Source organism: Lynx canadensis, chromosome D1 (assembly GCF_007474595.2).
Source record: "Lynx canadensis isolate LIC74 chromosome D1, mLynCan4.pri.v2, whole genome shotgun sequence".
NCBI classification, from domain to species: domain Eukaryota; kingdom Metazoa; phylum Chordata; class Mammalia; order Carnivora; family Felidae; genus Lynx; species Lynx canadensis.
The window spans coordinates 113852709-113873068 of record NC_044312.2 but is presented as its reverse complement, the minus strand read 5'-3'; the positions used below and the strand labels follow the sequence as shown (position 1 = coordinate 113873068).

General features: G+C 60.0%; 1 protein-coding gene across 11 annotated transcripts in view; it reads left to right on the top strand.

Moving 5' to 3' along the window:
• KCNQ1 (potassium voltage-gated channel subfamily Q member 1) overlaps positions 1 to 20360 on the top strand; it is a 321029-nt gene that overhangs the window by 49111 nt on the left and 251558 nt on the right. Inside the window, exon 3 of one of the 11 annotated variants that reach the window (XM_030331337.1) lies at positions 15333 to 15619. The exons of the other annotated variants lie outside the window; for them this stretch is intronic. Coding sequence (XP_030187197.1) covers positions 15333 to 15619 — 287 coding nt within the window. The remainder of the gene's footprint in view (positions 1 to 15332; positions 15620 to 20360) is intronic. 11 annotated transcript variants of the gene reach the window in all.

Sequence of the window (20360 nt, the reverse complement as noted above, 5' to 3'; positions counted from 1 at the left end):
TATTTCTCTGGCATGCCACACGACCGGCTTCTGGTCCAGCTTTGGGCCTCAGGCTGGCTGTCACTCTTCCTGAACCCGCCACCTGGGGGTTCCCTGCTCCTCTCTCCCGGCGCACCTGCTTTTTCCCAGCAGTCTGAGCGTGCCAGGGGATCTGCGGGTGGGTTTGCAGCTTTCCGTCATTGTGCACTGCCTGAGGGCAGGGGTCCGGTGTTGGTACTCTCCCACATGCCCGGCATGGTGCTCCCAGAATTTGGACATCCCTCCTCTGAGCCCCCCCCCCCCACAGGACACCCGCAAGTGGCCGTGTGGTCCTGGGCCTCAGCACCCCCCCCACCTCGTCCCCCGCCCCCACTGGTGGAATAGAGGGGGTGGTCAGGGCAGCTTCAGACTTAGCCCGCTGGTGGCCTTGCTGGGTTTCCAAGGACGTCCCGGCTCCGTGGCCGAATGGAGCCGGATTGCTTCGGGCCGGGGGGTGGGGGGGTGGGGGGGGATTGAGCTGGCTGTGTCCGGCTGCCACTGGAGAGCCCTGACCACGGGGGGTGGCGGGCACCGGAGATATACCAGGGAACGAGGCAGGCCGGTCCCAGCCTCCAGGGACGGATAGGAGTCGTGTCCCTGGCGGGGCCGGGAAGGAGGGGCACGGTGAAGCGGGGCCGGGTGGGATGTGTCCGCACAGGTGCCGAGGGCTTCTCCAGGGAGGGGGCCCCCTGAGAAGGGCAGGGGAGACCAACAGGTACTGGGGGCTGGGACAGGCAGGGACCCCCGCCCCCGCAGCCTACAGCCGCCGGGCCCCTGCGGGCGGGAGGACGGGAGGGGGACTTCCTGGGGAGGCGGCAGTCGGCAGGGGTGAGGTCGGAGCTGACCCCGGCCCCCGGGGCCGAGGAAGAGCCCCCTGACGGGCGGGGGGAGTGGGCCTGAGCGGTGGTGGCGGGCAGAGGGCGGGGCCGCGGGCCACCAGGTGGCGCTGTCGTCCGCGAAATGCGGGCACCGCTGGCCGGGGCCCAGAGTGCGAGCGGGAGCCAGACCGCAGGCGAGAGCCCAGGAGGGGCCGAGCGTGGGCTCCGTGCGAGGGGCCCGGCGACCCGCGCGCCGCGGACACGGTGGAAAAAAGCCCCCCGAAGCTGGGCTTTCCCAGGGAGCCCATTTGCCCCCGTCCCCTTTCCCAAGCCTGGCGTTGGGAGGCCGAGCTGTTATCTCGGCGGAGCGAGGAAGCCCCAGGGCGGCCTCCCGGGGATTAAGCGTTCTGCTGAAGCAGGCATATTCGAGGGCCTGCAAAAGCCATTTGGGGAGGGATCTCGGCGCTGCGGGTCCGGCCCCGGGGCCGTGAGCGGGCACACGTGCGACCCGAGCCCCGCCGGCCGCTTCCCGGGGAGGGGCCCTTCCAGCCACGGCGCGGGCACGCGTGTGCGCGCGCCCTGCCCGTTGCACGCGCGGAGCGCGCGGCGCCCCTGCGTGTCCGCCCGCGTGTGCGCGCGAGCGCGCTGTCCGCCCGCGTCCCCGTGCGGCCGTGAACGTGACCGTGAACTGGCCCCAGGTCTGTCGGTGGCCCTTTGTTTCTGCCTCTGCTGCGGGGGCAGAGCCCCCCCGCCCTGGGCAGTGAGAGCCCGGGCCCAGGTGAGGGGCCGGGTTTGGGTTTTGCGTCTTCTCGACTCGCACACAAAGAGAGGCCCTCAAAGGCCCGGCACAAACAGCGGGTTCCGTGCCTTCTGGCGCTGAGCATACCAGGGGATTGTCCCGCGATGCTGTGGTTAGAAACCCCGTGAGCCGCGGCCCGAAGGCCTGGGGGATGAGGTCATCGCTCGCGGCTTCCTCCCTTGCTGCCGGAGGCTCCCTCAGCCCCGCCGCCGCGGTGACCCAGCCCTCCTGCCAGCTGGCTGGCCCCCCTGGGGTTCCTGCTTCCCCGCGGGCGCAGCGCGACACCCTCCTGCTCTCCCGGCCTCGCGTTGCGAGCTGCAGCGCGAGGCCCCCCGGGACCGTGGGCGCCCTCGACGGCCGTCCGTGGGTCCCCGTTTCTCGGAACGAGGTCCGGGTTCTGTTCCCGGTCCCGCGGCCCCTGCAGACCTGCGCGTTTCCAGCTTCCGCGCTCCACGCCCTTCAGATGCCAGGGAAGACGGCTGGGCTAACTTCAGGGCCGGCGGCTCCCGTGGTCGGGAGCCCGCTGTGCGAACGCTCTCTGCCGTGCCCTTTGCTCGCACGGAGGGGACGCAGCTCCCGGAGCCTAAGTCGCTTGTGGCCAAGGTTTTGCACCAAGAAACCCCGAGGTCTCGTTCGCTCCGGGGCAGTCTCCTCCTGGGAGGGCCCTTCCCGCTCAGGCCTCACCTCTCTGCTTGGTGAACTCCTACACATGCGACAAAGCCCCACTTCACAGTTGCCTCCGGGGCCCCTTTCTGCTAGCCCCGTGGCATCACCTGCTTCGTCCACTGGAGCCCAGGGTGTCCTGGGCAGACCGCATCTCCCTGCTTCACAGCCTTGAGCTCACGTGTCCCCCTTTCCCCAGCAGGGCTCGCATGCAGATAGGTGTGGGCTCTCAGGGACAGGACATGGGCTTCACGTCTGCACCCTGTGGACCCTGCCTGAGAACGGCCGGTGCCCAAGTGCAGGGCAGGTGCGACCCCTCGATCCCCGAAGAGAGTGTGTGCATGTCTGTAGTCCCCAAAGAGTGTGTATGTGTGTGTGTGTGTGTGTGTGTGTGTGTGTGTCCATCCGTGATCCCCGAAGCATGTGTGCGTGTGCGTGCGTGTGTGTCCGTGTCTGTGTGCACGTGTACCCTGATAGGTCACACTTGGGCTGTTGCTGGCAGACATATTCAGATTGTCCCTCTGCAGGGTGGGGGCTGTCCGCTGACCCTGGGTGGCCCGACTTCCACGGGCAAACCAGACCTTTGCTAGTTTCGACAGAAGCACTGAGATAGATGTAAAGAGCCCCGAATGGCTGCGGTCTGCATTCTGGATGTTTCTGTGCCTGTCGAAGAAGGGCAGGGGACCTCTTCTCCCGGGTCTGGCAGGCAGAGGTGTGAGTCGTGCTGTGTGAAGACAGTCGGCCTGGGGTGCCCACTGCGCGGCCCGTGGTGTGGAGTGGCCCGTGGCCCTGCTCAGTGTCCTGCTCACGTGCCCTAAATCCAGGTGCCGACCCAGGGTGACAGCGTGGAGGGACGCCGGGACGCTGGCGGGCGGGGCAGGAGCCCAGGGCCTGTGAGCAGGGGCCTGATGGGCACGGTGCTCGTCTGGTGGGGGCAGGCTGCTTGGGGGCCATCTCTCCTGTGCCGGGTGGGGCAGGGAGGCCCTGGCGGGCCCCCCCCAGATGCCCCTCAGTCCAGGTCAGCCCCTGATGCCCCCGTACATGTCCGCAGAATTGGAAACCAGTGCCCTCCAGGGGACTTAGCCGGCTCGCCAGAGCCCCATGCTGGCGGTCAGGGACCCCTGAGAATGATACCCCACCCCCTTGGCGGTCTGAGCCACCTCTAAGACCCTGGTGCTTTGACACCTGCTTGCTGGGCTTCAGCCCTGGCTCTGCCTGACCATGCCCCACACTCGGGGCTCTATGCCTCGTCCCAGATTTTGTCGAACGAGTGGGGTTGTCACGGGTCGTGACCCCCGTGTCTGGGCACGGCGGCCATTCGTTCGTGGTCTTCCTCCTTCTGAGTTTCGAGGGGCCGGTGCCTGCTTCAGAAAGGGGACAGGGCCCCGGCCCCCCGAGGACGTCTGAGCAGGAGGAAGCGGAGGGCTCGAGGCTTGAGGGGCCCAGGGCAGCAGCTAGGCCGTCCCGCCACTGGGGACATAGTTTCCGCCCCACCCAGGACCCCGCTCCTGGTGAGGGTTACAGGGTTTGGGCTGGCTGCGTTCCTGTCCCTGAGGGGACATTCCCTCGTGAGGGGTCTGCACTCAGCCCAGGTGTGTGAAAACAGGAGTCCTCGGCTGTAACCGGAACCTTCCGGTGGTACACCGGGGCCCTGTGTTGGAGGGTCAGTGGCTCGCTTTCTGTGACAAAGACACCCTCCGTGAGGCCCACCGCCGGGCCCCGTTATCTGTCACCAGAACTGTCGTATCGATCAAGTCTGTTCACAGCGAGGTGGGGGGCCTGGGCGGGAGGTGGCCGAAACTGCCACAAGCATCCGGAACTTTCCTGAAGAACGCCGCACCCCGTCCTGCAGGAGGGTCTGAGCTGGGCCCACGCTCCTGGCCCCGGCCGGCCGGGCCGGCCCGGTCCTTCGGGGCTGCTCAGCCCGCAGTTCTCCCTGCCTGGGTGGGGACAGGGGCGTCCCCTGCTGCCCCCGGGTCACCCGCGAAGCGGGGCACCTGTTCCCTCTGGCCCCTGCACCCCGAGTCCCCCCCAGATGCCGCCCCGATCTTGGTTCCAACTGGACTCCTAAAGGAAAAGGGAGGTGGCCCTCGGCTTGTGCCGAGTGCCGGATCCCCGTGGTCCTGGGGCGACTCTGTGATGGCCAAGTGGAGGCCCCGGGGCCCCAAGACCAGCCGGGCCTGGCCGGTGCCGGCCTCCCCTGCTCTACAAACCGCCGGGGCCTGGGCCTGGCTGTGTGTCTCCATAGCATTTCCTGTTTTCAGGCTGTTAAACTCTGTGATGCGAGGCATGTGCTGGCATCTGTGCTGGGGGCCCTGGTGCGAGCCCCGGCCGGCACCCCGGCCGCCCTGGGCTGTGCGGGCCTCCTCGACCGACCCTCCTCCCTGGGAGGCTGTCGGCCCCGTGCACGGACCCCCCCCCCCAGCCCCCGTCCCCCCTGGGGCGGACATGACGGCTGCCTGTCGGGAGCAGGGGCACCGGGGTGGGAAGAGCCAGGTAGGGGGACAGCCCGGCTGGTTGCCCAGCAGGCCGAGCGGCCTCTCCGGGCACCTGGGGTGCACGCGTGTGCGTGGTTTCCAGGCTTCTCCCCCCGTAGTGGCCAGGCGTCTGGGTGGTCTCAGGTTCCCCACCGTACCCCGCTGTCTTTTCTTGCCTGCTTTCAGAAATCGTGCTGATTCAGCTCCAGGTTGGTAACCGGAGACGGAGCGGCCCCGGGTTGGGGCGCAGGCAGGGGTGGCGGGGACGAGCGGGGCGCTCTGGGCGGGTGGGGGGGCTCAGCTCAGCCTCTGGTGTCGGGGAGGACGCAGGAGTCCCTCCTGCCCGCCTGGAAGGTGACGGCCGTCGGCGGGGCGTGTTTGCGTGCCCCCGGGTCTCCCATCGGCCGCCCCCCCCCCCCCGGGGGAGGAGGGTCCCCGCATGGCACTTTGGGTCGGCCCGGAAGGCGCCAGCCCGCGACGGAGGCCTGGGCTGCCCGGGGCTCCCAGGCCGGCTCCCGTGTTTTCTCTCCCGCCTGGCCCGCCGAAACCCGTTGCGAGCGTCTCCCTGAGGCCCAGGACAAAAGTCAGACACTGGGGTGGGGGCCCCTCGCCGAGGCCCCGCAGGCTCCCCCATTCGGGATTTAGCGGGATTAGAGTGTGCCGTCCGCGGGACAGGTGTTTCCTTTATGCTGTGCCCGAGGGCTGGAGAGACGCTCGTCATTAAGTGCCACATTCAGTGGGGGTCCCCGGCTCGGGGTAGCTGGAGGGCCTTGTTTTCACATCTGACCCCGGCCAGCTGGAGAGCCTTGTTTTAAGCACGGGGCAACAGCTGACATAACATAACGGGGACCGGGCTGAACAGGCAGCGTGTCGCCGGGCGCAGGCGGGCCTGGCACTGGCACTCGGCGGGGGGCTCCCGGGGGGCTGCCCCGGGGAGGTCGTCCGGGGTAATGGGATGAGCCCGGAGGGGCCTCGTGGCCGTGGGGTGCGGTGCTGCCGGCCGTGTTTGCCAGCTGTCGCCGCCCGGGTGAGCGGGCTGCCCGAGTGGCTGGTCGCCGGGCGGGGGCCACGGGCCTGTGCAGGTGCCGGAGTGATCGCCCCAGGGTACTGCATTCAGACGGGTTATAATCACGTTCTCTGCCTCCCCAGGTCACACAGAATGAAAACCAGAGCCCCGGCTGTGCAGCCATTGAAGTGTGTGATTGTGGGTCTTTGCAGGCAGGAAGAAGGGGGCTCAGGGCCGCTCGGTGGGGTCGGGAGCCGCCGCCCGCTCACCCCGCCCCCGCCCCCGGCCCCCTGCCTCCCCCGACCTCGGAGTTGGGGTGTAGCAGCTCCTCTAGTGTGTGCTTTGTTTTCCGGCTGTAAAGTCATGTGATGGGCACGTTGGGTGGGGCAAGTGGAGAGGGGGGCCGTGGGTGACCCCCAGGGCCGGTGGCTGCTGACAGCCCTTTTTAAGAACGGGGTGGGAAAGGCCCTTGGCCAGGAGCCGGTCCGCTGTGCCCAGATCACCACCTGTCAGCTCTCTCCGGGTTCTCGGGCGGCCCCCGCTGGGCTAGGAGGGCCCGATGACACCCGTAGGTTCCGAGGAGCTTCTTCAGGCTCATGGGAGCTGGGGGTGATGCTCTGCACCCCAGGCTGTGGCTGCTGGCCACCTGGGAAGGCGAGGTCCAGGCCTCCCCTTGGGTGGCGGCTGCGGGGCACAGACCCCCAGCCCGAGCCCAGGGCGAGGGAGGCCATGCCGGACCCACTGCCGCTGCACCGAGAAAAGTTCCTTGTGCCAAAAGCCAGGCTGGGGCGGCCGTGGCCAACGGTACTGTTTTCCCGGCTTGGTTGGGATCGAGGGCAGTCGAGGGAGCAGGTCGAGAAGGACGGGCCTGGGCTGGCCCTGGTGCCTGATGGAGAGGCAGGCGTGCAGAGGCCCCCCCCCCCCCCACGTGCACACGGGGACAGCACACACAACTACACACACGTGTGCACAAGCACGCTCAGTCCTGGAGCTTCGGGCCGGCAGGGAGCGAGACCCCTCGGGGCCGCGTTCCATTTGCACATTTAATCCAGAAACTGTCAGCGCGGAAGCCTGGAGGAGAACAGAATGTCAAGTGTGTGCTGAGAGGCGCAGCCTGCCCCCTTTCCTGGCGGGCGATGATCTGGTCAGTTTCCGAGCACGATGAGCTGAGAATAATTTGTGCATTCAGAGCAGGGTTTGCGGGGAGACCTGGGGGAAGGGCAGGACTCTTTCTTTTACTTCTAGTTTCTCGGACTGCCCTGAGTCTCTTCTCCCGGCCGCTCCCTGCACCCACCGAGGAGGGTCGGGGCCGAGCCCTGCTGTCCTCGGCGGTGGAGGCCGGGCCGGGGTCCGCACGTGACTCACTTCTCAGTGTTGCCTACCCTGTGACGTCCCCGGGCCCGGCGGTTGCCGGGGAAGCCGGTGGCCCTGCAGTCTCCGGGGAGCTGGGCTCCGTCCCATCATTGGGATCCCTGAACTTTCCCCGAGACACCTCTCATCTGCTCGTGGTCTCTGTCTCGGTGTCAGGTTCAAGGTGATTTTCTCGGAAACGAAGGCATCTGTGAGACCATTTGGTGGCTCTGGGACATCGGGAAACACCTCTCCTCCTAGGGGTCCGGGAGCACTAGCTCCCAGTGCTAAGACCCCCTTCCTAAGGGCCGTCGCCGGCCCCTGCGTAGACAGACGGCGAGGGGCAGCGGGAGGGGGCTGTGGGACAGCTGGTCTGGGAAAGACTGGCTATTGGGCGTGGCCCTCCGAGGTGCCCAGACCCTGGGCCTCGGCAGGGAGCCTGCAGGAGGTGGTCAGGGTCGAGACCCCCCGAGACCTGACCCTGCTGGGCCTTGGTTTTCTCACATGTATACATCGAGTGACGTTGGCAGCTCTGACCCCAAGGGCCGTTGGGGTTGGGCACGTGTGGCGTGAAGGTTCTCGGTCCAGAGGGCCAAAGGGACGTGGTGGATGAGGTGCACAGTGGCCTCCCCATGTGGGCAGGTGTGGGGTGGCAGGGTGGGCGTGCCGGGGAAGGGGCAGGAAGGCCGTCTGTGCCGCCAAAGGTGCCCTGGTCGCGAGCCGGTGACCTCGCTGTGCGGTGGCAGTGCGGGCACAGGTCTACACGAGGCACCACGCCACTGCTTTGTATCCTCTGCCTCTGACGGAAGCCAGCCGTGTCGGGCTCTGCCTGATGCGTGGTAGGTGCCGCGTCTCAAGCGCGCAGCTAGGTTTGACACGTGTAGACACGGGGAGACAGTCCCCGCCATCAGGACAGCAGACACGATCCTCCCAAGTGTCCTTGTGCCCTTGAGGCCCCTCGTCCCCCCCCCCCCGCCCACTCGGGAGGCACCCGCGGCCGGTTTCCATCAGTACCGACCCGTTTGCATTTTCTAGAGCTTTCTTCAAATGGGCGCCTACGCCCGCGCCCTCCTGCCTGGCTCCTTTTACTTGGCACCGTTGTCTTGAGGCTCGTCCAGGTGGCCGCGTGTGTCGGGCGCCCTTTCTTCTTGATGCCGCGTCGCGTTCCGCCCCGTGGGTGTCCCACCGTCTGTTGATCGATCGCACGTTGATGAGCATCTAGGCGGCTTCCGGTCACGAGCTGTGGTGGGGACTCGTGTCCAGGTTGTGGCACGGACCTGTATTTCCTGTTTTCTTGGGTAAACACCTAGGGACCGAGCGGCCGCATCGTACGGTAGGTGTTCATTCGAGTGCCAAAGACACCGGCAAGCGGGTTTCTGCTTGTGGCCCCACGGCCACGTGGGGACATCTGGCTGCGCCACGGACCCGCCGCCACCTGGTGTGGTCTGTCTTTTCCTTCACCCAGCACGGTGGTAGCTCAGGTTTTAACCTTTATTCCCTGGTGACTAGGGATGCTGACCTCATCTCCGTTCCCGCTCGTATGACCTTTTCGGTGAAGTATCTTTTCAGATCTTCCGTTTTAAGATTCGGGGGTTTGTCTCGTTGCTCCGTTGTAAAAGCTCTTTGTATATCGTGGACACGAGGCTCCGTGCTCACAAGCATTTCTCCCCCGTCTACGGCCGCCCTTCTCATTTACGGAACAGTGTCTCTTAAAGACTAAAAGTTCTCAATTTTAATGAAGTCAGGTTTATTGCTTCTTCCTTTTTTTACGCTTTCTGTATTTAAGGACTCTTACTCTGCCCCAAACACACGATTACTAAGATTTTCTTCTCTACTTTCTTCTGGTAGTTTCAGTGCTCGTCTTTAGGTCCGCGAGTTAATTTTCACGTGTCGTGTAAATCATGGGTTGAGATTCACAATCTGTTATGTGAGTGCCCAGTTGCTACAGTGCTGATTGTTGAAAAGGTTGTCCTCGACCCATCGAACCCCACTGACACCTTTGGAAAAGTCAACTGAGGAGAATGTGGGCTTACTTTTGGACTGTTTATCCCAATGCATTGGTCAGCAAATCTGTGTCTGTGCCTTGATTACTGTAGCTTTACAAGAAGGCTTGAAATAAATTAAGACAACCACCCAACCTTGTTCCTCTCTTTTAAGTTTCTCTGATTTCCCCAGGTCCTTTGCGTTTCTTTTTTTTTTAATTTTTTTTAATGTCTATTTATTTTTGACACAGAGAGAGAGACAAAGCATGAGTGGGGGAGGGGCAGAAAGAGGGAGACACAGAATCGGAAGCGGGCTCCAGGCTCTGAGCCGTCAGCACAGAGCCCGACGCGGGGCTCGAACTCACGGACCGCGAGATCATGGCCTGAGCCGAAGTCGGACGCTCGACCGACTGAGCCACCCAGGCGCCCCACGGTCCTTTGCATTTCTACATACATTTTAGAAGCTTTTCCAAGGCAGCCTGGTGGGATTTTGTCTGGGATGGTACTGAACCCAGAGATCAGCAGGGGGAGGCTGGGTCTACGGAGATCAAAGCTTCTGGCCCTTGGACGTTGTACATCCCCCCTTTATTTAGATTTTTAATGTCTGCCGGGCTGTGTTGTACTTTCCAGAGTAAAGGTGCTACGCATCTTTTGTCAGACACCTAAGTATTTCCTATTTTTTATGCTGTCGCCTATGGTATTTCTTTGTTACGTTTGGTTTCTGATTATTCGCTGCTGGTATTCCCAACTGTAATTTTGGTATCTCATGTCTTGAATCTTTCCTAATTCGATTCTTTCTTCTAGTGGCTTTTTTAGTGGGTTCTGTGGATTTCTTACACTGATAATCATGCCTTCAAGTAAAGGCTGTCTTAGCTCTTGCTTTGCAGTCTGGACGCCCGCCTGTCTTTCTTGCCCAACTGCACGCCGCCTCACAGAGGCGGGCAGAGCAGGCGCCCTCACCTTCCCACTCGTGGTAGGAGAAGCGCGCTGAGCCCCTCGCCGCCGAGTGTGATGTCTACGGCAGGTGTCTGTGGACCTCCTTTGCCAGATCAAAGAATATCCCTCCTAATACCGATGCTTGAGAGGTTTGTTAACACAGGTGGATGTTGAATTTTGCCGAATGTTTTTTCTACATCTCTTGAGGTACTCACGGCGAATCGCGTTGATTGATTTTCGAACGTTAAACTAAGCCTGCGTTCCTGGATAAACCCTACTTTTTGTGTTGTGTTTATTACCCTTTGTATATACTTTTGGACTTCATTTGCTCTAATCCTGCTAGGAACTTTTTTGCATCTGAGTTCATGAGGAATATTTTCTACAGTTTTCTTATAACATTTCGGATTTGGTACCAGAGTGATGCTGTCGTGGTTGAGTGAGCTGGGCTGTGTTCTCTTCATACGGGAGAAGAACTTTGTGCAGAATTGGTTTTATTTCTTCCCTACACGCATGGTGGAACTCATTGGTCAAGCTGTCTGGGCCTGGACTTCTCTTTCTAGGAAGGTTGTTAGCTAGATTCTGAACATACTTAATCAAATATCCAGGCGACTTATTTCTTCTCGAGTAAGCTTTGGTATTCTGTGTGTTTGAAGGACGTTGTACGTTTCACCCAAGGTGTTAAGCTTAGTGGCACAAAGTTGTTCATGATGTTACGTTTTCCTTTTAACAGCCGTGGGACATGTAGTGATGTCTCTTCTCTCGCTCTTGATATTGGTAATGTGTCTTTTTTGTGTGCGATGGGTCTGGCTAGAGCCTTGATTTTATTGATCTCAAAGAACCCACTTTTGATTTGGGGTTTCAGTGTTTCTGTTTTGTGATTTCATTCGTTTCTGCACTGATTTTTATTTTTAAAAGCACTTACTTGGTGTCACTTGGCTGTCCTTTTTCTAAGTTTTCAGAAAAAAATGTAACGTTTGTTTATTTTTGAGAGAGAGAGAGAGAGAGAGCACAAAGCAGGGGAGGGTCAGAGAGAGAGGGAGACACAGAATCCGAAGCAGGCTCCGGGCTCAGAGCTGTCAGCACAGAGCCCAACGCAGGACTCAAACTCAAGAAACATGAGATCGTGACCTGAGCCGAAGTCGGACGCTCGACCGACTGAGCCACCCAGGCGTCCCTTCTAGTTTGTTAAGGCAGAAGCTGAAGACGTCATTAGAGTCCCTCTGATACAGAGTTGGGCGGTATGCACTCCCCCTGACGACTTCACTTGCATCCCACAGATCCTGACGCATTATGTTATTTTCCTTGCATTCAAAATATTTTCTAATTTCCTTTTTGTTTTCTTCTTTGATGCCTGGATTATTTAGGAGCATAGGACTTACTGCCCAAACATGTGAGGATTTTCGAGATACCTTTCTGATATTGATTTCTACTGTAATCCATTTGTGGTCAGAGAAAATACTTAATATGATTGGATTCTTTTTAAATGTATTAAGACTTGTTTTATGGCCCCAGCATATGGTTTGTGTTGGTAAATATCACACCGGGCGTGGGAAAACGGTACGTGTCCTGCTGCCGGGAGGACCGTCCCGTGGACGTCGACCAGGTGGCTGCGGCCGGCGGCGGGGTCTGCTGTCGTGGTGATTGCCGGGCACTGAGACCTCCAGCTCTAAGGAAGGGGCTGTGGGCTGGTTCTTCCAGAGCTGGTCACTCTCAGAGTGTGTTGCGAGGCTTTGTTACTGGTGTGTCAGTATTTGGGGCCGTGTGTCCTCTGATGAATGGGCCCCCTTATCACCACGAAGCTCCCTTCTTTATCCTGAGTCACGTGCTTTGCTCTGAATTCTACCTTGTCCGCTACTAACTCCAGCTTTCTTTTCCTCCGTGTGCCCATAGTGTACGTTTTCCACGTCTCTGGCTTTTAACGTGCGTGCGTCTTTATACTTAAAGTGGGCTTCTCGTGTGAAGTTCATGCTGAGTCTTACCTGAATCAAAACGTTTTCCTCTTAATGCGTCGCTTAAGCTCGTGTGCACTTATTAGCGTGACTGAGATGCCTGGTGTCAGCTGTCACAGTGTTTCCATAATCGTGTGTATTTTGTCGTAGCCGCCGTGGCGGTGCTGTCTGCAGGATGCGTGTTCTCTGTTCCGTAGAAACACCGTGATGTTCCGGAAGGTTCCCTTCCGTCTCGACAGCTGCCTGTGCAGTCACGCTGTGACGTCTCTCCAGTCCTTAGGAAGACCGTCACCGTCCCATCACCACCTGGCACGCTGACACTCGTCCACACCCCCTCACGCCCGCCCGCCTCCCTCACGCACCACACGTGACCCTCCGGCCTCCTGGGTTTCAGGCTCCGGAACCCGGTGGACAGCTGGGTGCCCAAGGGAGAGACAGTGACATGTGCGGTTGTGGTTCTCAGTCGAGGGGTCCCCAGTGGCCTCGCTGGGCAGTGTGGCTGTGCGAGCAGGGGAAGGACAGAGTCGCACAAATATTTTGGTCACGAGTGCTCCCAGCAGAGGGGACGGCATGTGGTCCTGTCCCCTGCCCTGCGCCAGCCCTGGCCTGGCTGGCCCTTCTGTGCTGGAGCTGGATGGGGCCTCGGCCACCTGCCTGTGACGCCCCCGCCACCACGGGAGCCTCTGTCTCTGGCTGTGGGGTGTCAGGGACCCCAGGGCTCGTGGGTCGGACGCAGGGGGCTCGCTGGCCTCAGGACAGGAAGGCGGTTAGGCCTGGGGAAGGACGGAGCAAACCAGCAGCACGAAGGTGCCAGCGTTTCCCGTGGCGGGGCGGGGGGCACACACAGCCCCCCAGGGACAGCGCGAGGGGCCGGACAGCGTGGGCACACACGGGTGGGGTGTGTACCAAAAACACTTCTTTAAGATTTATTTTACAAAACGGACAGACTATTTTTCACAGCATTTTTTTTTTTTTAAATTTTTTTTTTTTTTCAACGTTTATTTATTTTTGGGACAGAGAGAGACAGAGCATGAACGGGGGAGGGGCAGAGAGAGAGGGAGACACAGAATTGGAAACAGGCTCCAGGCTCCGAGCCATCAGCCCAGAGCCCGACGCGGGGCTCGAACTCACGGACCGCGAGATCGTGACCTGGCTGAAGTCGGACGCTTAACCGACTGCGCCACCCAGGCGCCCCTTCACAGCATTTTTAAGCTTACGAGAAATTGCACAGAAAGTGCAGAAAGTCCCCGCGTGCCCCCCGCCAGCACCTGACCGTGCCCTTCTCTCCTCAGCGCGGGCCGTTCGTCACAATCGATGGGCCGACGCGGATCTGTTACCGTTCGCCCGAGTCCACCCTTTCCATGGGGGGTCACCCTTGGTGTCTTTTCTGTGGGTGTCGACCGATGTGTGAGGGCGTCCTGTGTCGTGCAGAGGAGCGTCCCCGCCCAACGGTCCTCTGTGCCACCTGTGTGCATCCTCCCTCCCCTGCTCCCCTGCAGCCGCCGGTCTTCCGCTGTGTGGAACTGTGCTGACTCCTCGGCGGGCGTGTCCCAAAGTGGGGTCCTGGCCCCGTGTCGGCCTCGGAGGCGGGGTGAGCCCTGACCACTGTGGCCTACAGCTAGCGCCTCTCTTGCTCGTTTTCTCTTCCGTAAGCGTCCACGCTCCTTGGCTCCGAACTGGGCCGTGCTCTGAGCATCCACAGGGTGAGGGCGTCCCCGTGCCCTCGGGGGCAGGTCTGGGCTTGGCCGTGCTGAGGCTAGAGGTCGCTCTCTGATCCGGGGCCACAGGGCTCGGACGTGGTCCCAGGCAGCTGTGTGTCTGGGAGGCCCCCGGCCCACGTGTACCCTGTCGCACCTGGGCACAGGCCTCCCTTCGCCCCGGCCCGAAATCTGCTGTCCCTTGTCCGGAGCGTGCTGGCCGCCCGCCCGGCTCCCTCCCTCGGCCAGGCCTCACCGGCACCCACAACATGGCGGTCAGGACAGACCTCCTCACAGAGGGAATCAGATCTAGTCACTGCCTTGTTTAGAACTCTCCGGAAGCTTCCCACGGCTGTGAAGGGACAGCCACGCCCCTCCCTGTGACCCACAAAGCCCCTCGGGGCCCCGCCTCCTGGACTCGACCTCCCCGACGTCTGGCCTTCGCCACGCGTGACCCTCCAGTCCTGCAGGCTGCGGCTGGGTGGTCACTCCCCGGGGAGGCCTGCCTTCCCCCGTCCCCGTCCCTCTGCCCTCGCTCCTCGCCCGCAGTTGGGTCCCCCCGAGAATGAGCCTTTTCGGTCACGGTGCCGGGGGTCTCTGCAGGGGAGGAGCCCCGTGACCGGCGGTTGGCTTTCTTCCGTGTGGGGTACCCTCACTGTCACCCCACCGCCCCCGCGTCAGGTCGCTCTGGGGATGCGGCGCAATGGTGTGGGCGGCAGGCGGAAGAAGCCAACATACTTCGAAGGTCACAGAAAGCTCAGAACTCTGCACATTCCCTACTGAGCAGCTCCGAGTGCACGCGGGGGGCGGGGCGGGGGGCCGGAAAGCCGCCTGAAGTGAGCTGGGCGCCCGCGAGCGAGGGGCCGGGGACACACCTCCTAAGGCCGGAGTGCGAGGGTGGGGCCCCAAGTTAGCGCCTGAGCCCAGGTCCCCCGAAGGCAGATGGGACGTGGGCAGTGAGTCTGGGGCTGGTGGACGTGGCTTTCTGGGTGGGGGACGGCTCAGGGGCTTCTGGGAGGAGCCTGGATGACCCCGGTGGCCGCAGGGTGTGCTTCGGGTCCCCTGGACTCAACCCAGGACCCGGCTGTGGATGGGGTTGGGGTCCCAGGTGTGAGGTGTGGACACAGGCTGGTGCTGGGGCATCTCGGCACCTGTTTCCTGGGCATTTCTTGTACCCTCTGCCCCGCACGAGGACGTGAGCCAGAGGGGGTGTGAGGCACCCTCGGGAGCTCTTGACGGAGAGGGAGACTGGCGGCCCCAGGCGGTCACCAAGACGTGAGGTGATGGCTTGCTGTGCGAGGTGCCCAGGGGAGTCACCGAGGAGGACAGGGGTTGGGGGGAGACCTCCTGGGGGGCGATCGGGGACCGCAGCCCAACTCCCCGGTGACAGGAGCTCGGTGGGCCTGGTGAGGGCCCGTCATCCACTCTGGGCACGCGGGAAGGGGGCGATTTCTGACTCAGAGTGTTTTTGTGTTTGTTTTTTTTTTTTAATCTCCAAAAACCAGGTCTTTGATTCGGCGCATCTCTGTTTTTACTGAATTAGCTTGTTTCTTGCAGAAGGGTCCGTTTACTCGTTCGTGCATCTCTCGGGCTGGTTGCATTATTCGTCTGATTTCTTCCTCCTCTTTTCTCCTTAGGCCCGTGGGGCGCTCACTCCCCAGCAGCGAAACCACACCTCGTAGGTGCGCAGGCCAGCGAGTCCTGGCAAATGTCTGCCGTCGTGAAATCACGATCTGGAACAGTCCCATCACCCCCAAAAGTCCCTGGTGCCCCTTGGCAGCTCACCCCGCCCCCGCGCCCCCAGCACCTGGTAATCACGGATGTTTCCTGTCCCCGCGGTCGTGCCTTTTCCAGAACGTCATACGAACGGCATCCTACACCGCGGAGCCATGGTGTCTGGCTTCTTTCACGGACCAGAATACACGTGAGCTTCATCCCCGTTGCGGCGTTCGCGACTTGGTTTCCTCTTAATTGGAGAGGATAAAATGTACCACAGTTTGTTTATCCGTTCGCAGGCTGATGGACACTTGAGCCGTTTCCAGTTTTCTGCTGTTATGATTAAAGCCGCCCTGATTATTGCATACAGGTTTCGAGTAGGCCCTGTGTCCTCATTCCTCCCGGGGAAAGCCCTCGGAGCGGACGGCCGGGCCAGCACGCCGGCCCTGCCGAGAGACCCCACGCCGGCTCCCACGTTTGCTCCGCGTGCACGTTCTTTCCGTCGTCCACGCACGGCTGCTCTGGGTCCCCGTCCGTGCGGCCACCGCTCACGGTTCTGACTGCGTCTCCCCGGTGACCCGTGGCCCTGCGCATCTCTCCCGGGACCCACTCCCCGCGCTGTACCTTCTCTGGCAGAGGGCTCCGTTCTCTGCCTACCTTCGCGATCGGGGCCTCCGTCCTGCCAGTGGGACAACCAGTGGGTTGTAACAGCTGGTACATCCTGGATCCAAGTCGAGACATTACATTGGGACGATCAAGTGTGTGTTTGGCCAGCATTCCCCACCCCCCCCACCGCCCCCCGATCTGTGGTTTCTCTTTCCTCTTAACACCGTCTTATGGGAGAGCACAAGTTTTTAATTTTGACCAAGTCCAATTTTTCAGGTTGTTTTTTTCTTTAAAGGCTCATGTTTTTTGTGTCCTGTCTAAGAAATATTTGCCTAATCCAGGGTTACGGAGACTTCTCTCCTCTATTTCTGTAGAAATTTTATAGTTTTACATTCCGTGTTTATATCTGCGATCCGTTTCAAGTTTAATTTTATGTGCAGTGACAGGTATTAAATCTTTCTTGCATGTGGCTATCCAGCGCCGTTTTTCCATCGAATTAGTTTGACACCTTTGATGAAAATCAGTTGACCATATGCGTGGCTCTGCTTCTGGACTTTCTAATCTGTTTTGCCATTACCACACTGTCTTGATTAATGTGACTTTTGTAGTAAGCCTTGAAATCAGGCTGTGTTAATCCCTCAATTTTGTTCATTTTCAAAAGTATGTTGGCGATTCTAGTCTTTGCATTTCCATGTAAATCTTAGGATCACTTTGTTAATTTCTACCAAAAAAAAAAAAAAAAAAAAACCCGTCAAAGTGTTGATTCGCGCCGTGGTGAGCCGGTGGTAGGTCAGTGAGTCTGAGTGTCCCCGCGGATCTCAGTAACATTGTGTTTTCTGCCTCACGGACGTGCTGTGTCTCTATGCTTTTTTAGATATTTTTCCGTATCGCTCATCCGTGTTTTCTGGTTGTGAGTGCACAGATCTCCTACGTGATTTGTGCGATTTGCTGTGTCGTGTTTCTGACATTACCCATACGGTGTACTTTTCTTAATTTCGCTTTTGGATGGCTTCTTCCTAGCATGTTGACCTGGTGTCCTGTGGCTTTGCTAACCTTATTAGTTCTGGAAGCTTCTTTTTTTTTTTTTTTTTTGGTAGATTTTTTAGGATTTTCTATGGAGATGATAGTGTTGTCCCAAACAGAGTCAGTTTTATTTATTTATTTTTTTTCCATTTCAGTCTCTGTTGCTTTTTGTCCCTTGTTCTTGCCTGATCGCGGGCTGGGCCTCCACGGTGACGTTCAGTAAATGGTGAGGAGAGACCAGACCCCCCGCTTCTGCGTCCTGATCCCGGGGGGACGCTTGGTCTCTCGCCGGGAAGCGCGATGCTAGCTGTGGCTTCTGGACATGCCCCTTAGCAGCCGAGAAGCCCCCCTCTTTCCACTGTTCTGGGAAGAGTGGCTATGGAGTATGGCTGCTGGATTTCGTCAGACGCTTTTCCTGTATCTATTGATTATATATGTGTGTTTTTCTCCCTACTTTATTAATACGGTGAACTACACCGAGTGATTTTCAAATCGTGAACCGACCCTGAATTCTTAGTATAAAGCCTACTTGGCCATGGTGCGTTTTTTAAAAAATACATTGTTGGCTTTCATTTGGCCAACGTAACAGAGAGTTTTCACATCTGTGCTCACGAGGGATCGCGTCCGAGGTTTCTTTGCTCTCAGCGTCTTCGCTTTTGGCATTAGGTAATCAGTTGGGAACCGTTCCTGCTTTTTGGTTCCGGAAGATTTAGGGCAGAAATGCTGTTTTCTTCAGCGTTTGATAGGACATGCAAAGCCATCGGGCCTGGGGTTTTCTTCGTGGGAAGGTTTTTCGTTAGAAATTCAATTCTTTTCACAGGCTTAGGGCCGTTCAGTTTATCGATTCCTTCCCGAGTAACTTTTGGTAGTTGGTATCTTTGACGTTTGTCCCCAAGGAGCCGGCCCCCCTCCCCATCCTAGGACCAGGGTCAGTCCCCTCTGTGGGAACGGGGGGACCCGGGGCTGTTCAGACACCGGGGACCCTCCTCGGTGCCCTGGCGGGGGGGCACGGGCTGGAGGCTTGTATCTCAGAGCCGCTCCAGGCCCCCGCCCAAGCTGGCCACCCGGCCGGGCGCCCCCCACTCTGGTGACGGTGGTGGGGGTTGAGCGGGGACTGAAGGTCAGACCTTCTCTGTTGCCTCCCAGCCCCGCTCCCTGGAAGGCCACCCCTTCTCGGAGGAATGAAACTCAAGCAGACGGCCCTCGGAGACCACGGCAAGTCTGCTTTTCTCTTACACTTTTACTCTGTAAACTCCAGCCCTAAAACAACACACATCCTTCTGAAGCTGTTCACATATTAGCTCTTAAAACAGCAAAATCCGTGCACAATTTCCTCTCAATCCCTTAAAACATTCCTGAAAGAAGAAGAAGAAAAAAAAAACTGTTGAAATTCACCGCCTGTCATGAAAACCTCTGGATGTGCCGAGCCGGGCGAGGCACCCAGCCGTCAGGACACCGAGGAGCGGGGCCTCCGCACACGCGCGCCCCGCGGGGACCCGAAGCCCACGCGGGCCCGCCCTCCCCCGGCCGGCAGCCCCCCGCCGCCTCCGCTAAAGCAAACACCATTCAAACCAAGGCAGAGCCTTTCAACGCCTCAACCAGATAATTAGAAAGGGTTTTCGTCCCCAAGTCGCTCTCGGTTTGGTCAACTTCTCGTTCTGGGTGAATTCTTAAATGAGACGTTTTTAGCAGCTCGGGCCCTCGGCAAATAGAGACTCGGCCGCCGCCCTCTCTCCCCCAGCCCTGCCGGCTAAGGTGGCCGTCGCAGGGGTGGAACTTCTTTGGGGTTAACGGCCCTCGGCAGCGAGGTTCCGGGGCTGAAAATAAACCCCATTTAGCCGGCCTGGAGACGGAAATAGCCGTGCCTGGGGAAGACGAGGGATTTGCTTTAAATACGTGTAAAGCTGGCTGCCGGGGCGCCTGATGGTGTCTACAGCTGGGCACGGGCGGTCCCGGGGCCTCCCGCGCCCCCACCGCAAATTACAGGGCGGCCCGCCCGGCTACTCCCGTGTGCGCGAGGCCCCGAGCGTGATTCACGGGGCTCTTGGCCCCCAGGCCACGAGGTGGAAAGCCCCCCCCCGCCCCCCGCCGCCTCTCTTACTGTTTAGTGTCCTGGAACACGGCACCCCCCACCCCGACACACACACACACCCAACCTTTCCTGCCCCTGGGCCTTTGTTTCTGCTGGCCTTAAGCCTGGGATAACTCTTCCAGCCTTTCGGGGTCTGTCTCCAGAGCCCAGGTTTTCCCGTGGAGCAGGGAAGGCACACAGGCCAGCGTTTGCCCACGCACAGAATGGCGCTGTCTCACCAAGGCCTACAGGACAGGACCCCTTCCCAGGAGGAGAAAGCTTTGGGGCCTGTGACCTGGACGTCCACAGGGACCTCCGTCCAGCTCTTGGTCTGACCTGGACGACGACCCCCGAGCCCCCGGATGTGACTGCTCTTCCCTTCGGGCCAGAAGCCCGTGATCAAGGGGTCGCCATGTGGATTTCCTCTGAGGCTGGGAGGGGAGGGGGGATCTGTCCCAGCGTCCCGTGGTTCCGTGGCTCGTAGATGTGTCCCCCCCACCTCTGCTGTCTCTGCACACGGCATTCTCCCTGCTCGTGTCCGTATCTCCCCCTTTTGTCAGGACACCAGTCATATGGGATCAGGGCCCAGCCTAGTGGCCTGGCTTAACTAATTACACCTGCAAAGACGCTGTTTCCAAACAAGGTCCCATTCGCCGTCCATGGGTCAGGACTTTAGCATACGAGGTTTGGGGGGAGACCCTTCAACCCCAAACGGTGCCTGGGTGAGGGGTGAGGAGTGGGTCTGTGGAGCAGGAGACACTCGGGATCACTCAGGACCTGTCCTGCTCTGGTGTGGGAGGCAGGTGGCCCTTGGGGACTATTGCCACCCGGCCAGCACCCTGGGGGTGGCATTGTGCTCGGAGCCAGGGACTTGGTCAGACGGAGACAGGAGAGGCCCCTGTGCTCAGGAATTCTTGAAAAAGATGCGGGGTGTCATTGAGTCCACTGAGGTGATGTTGGAAACTGCTTTGTCCACCCCCAGTGCCATCGATGGGGGAGAAGGGACGGGGGGAGATGAAGTCACGGGGGAGGCAGCCACTGGGGGGCTACGGTATAAGCTCTTCCGACGGGAGCAGGGGCTGTTCCAAGCTTCAGGGGTGAGGGCGCAGCGATGGAAGAGAATAGTCCAGTGAGACTTCCCCGCTCAGGAATGAGAAGGGAAGGGATACTATGCTGGTCACCCCTCCAACTCGAAGGAAAATGAAGGAGACAACATCACACAGCAAACAGTAAGTAAATCGAATCGGAT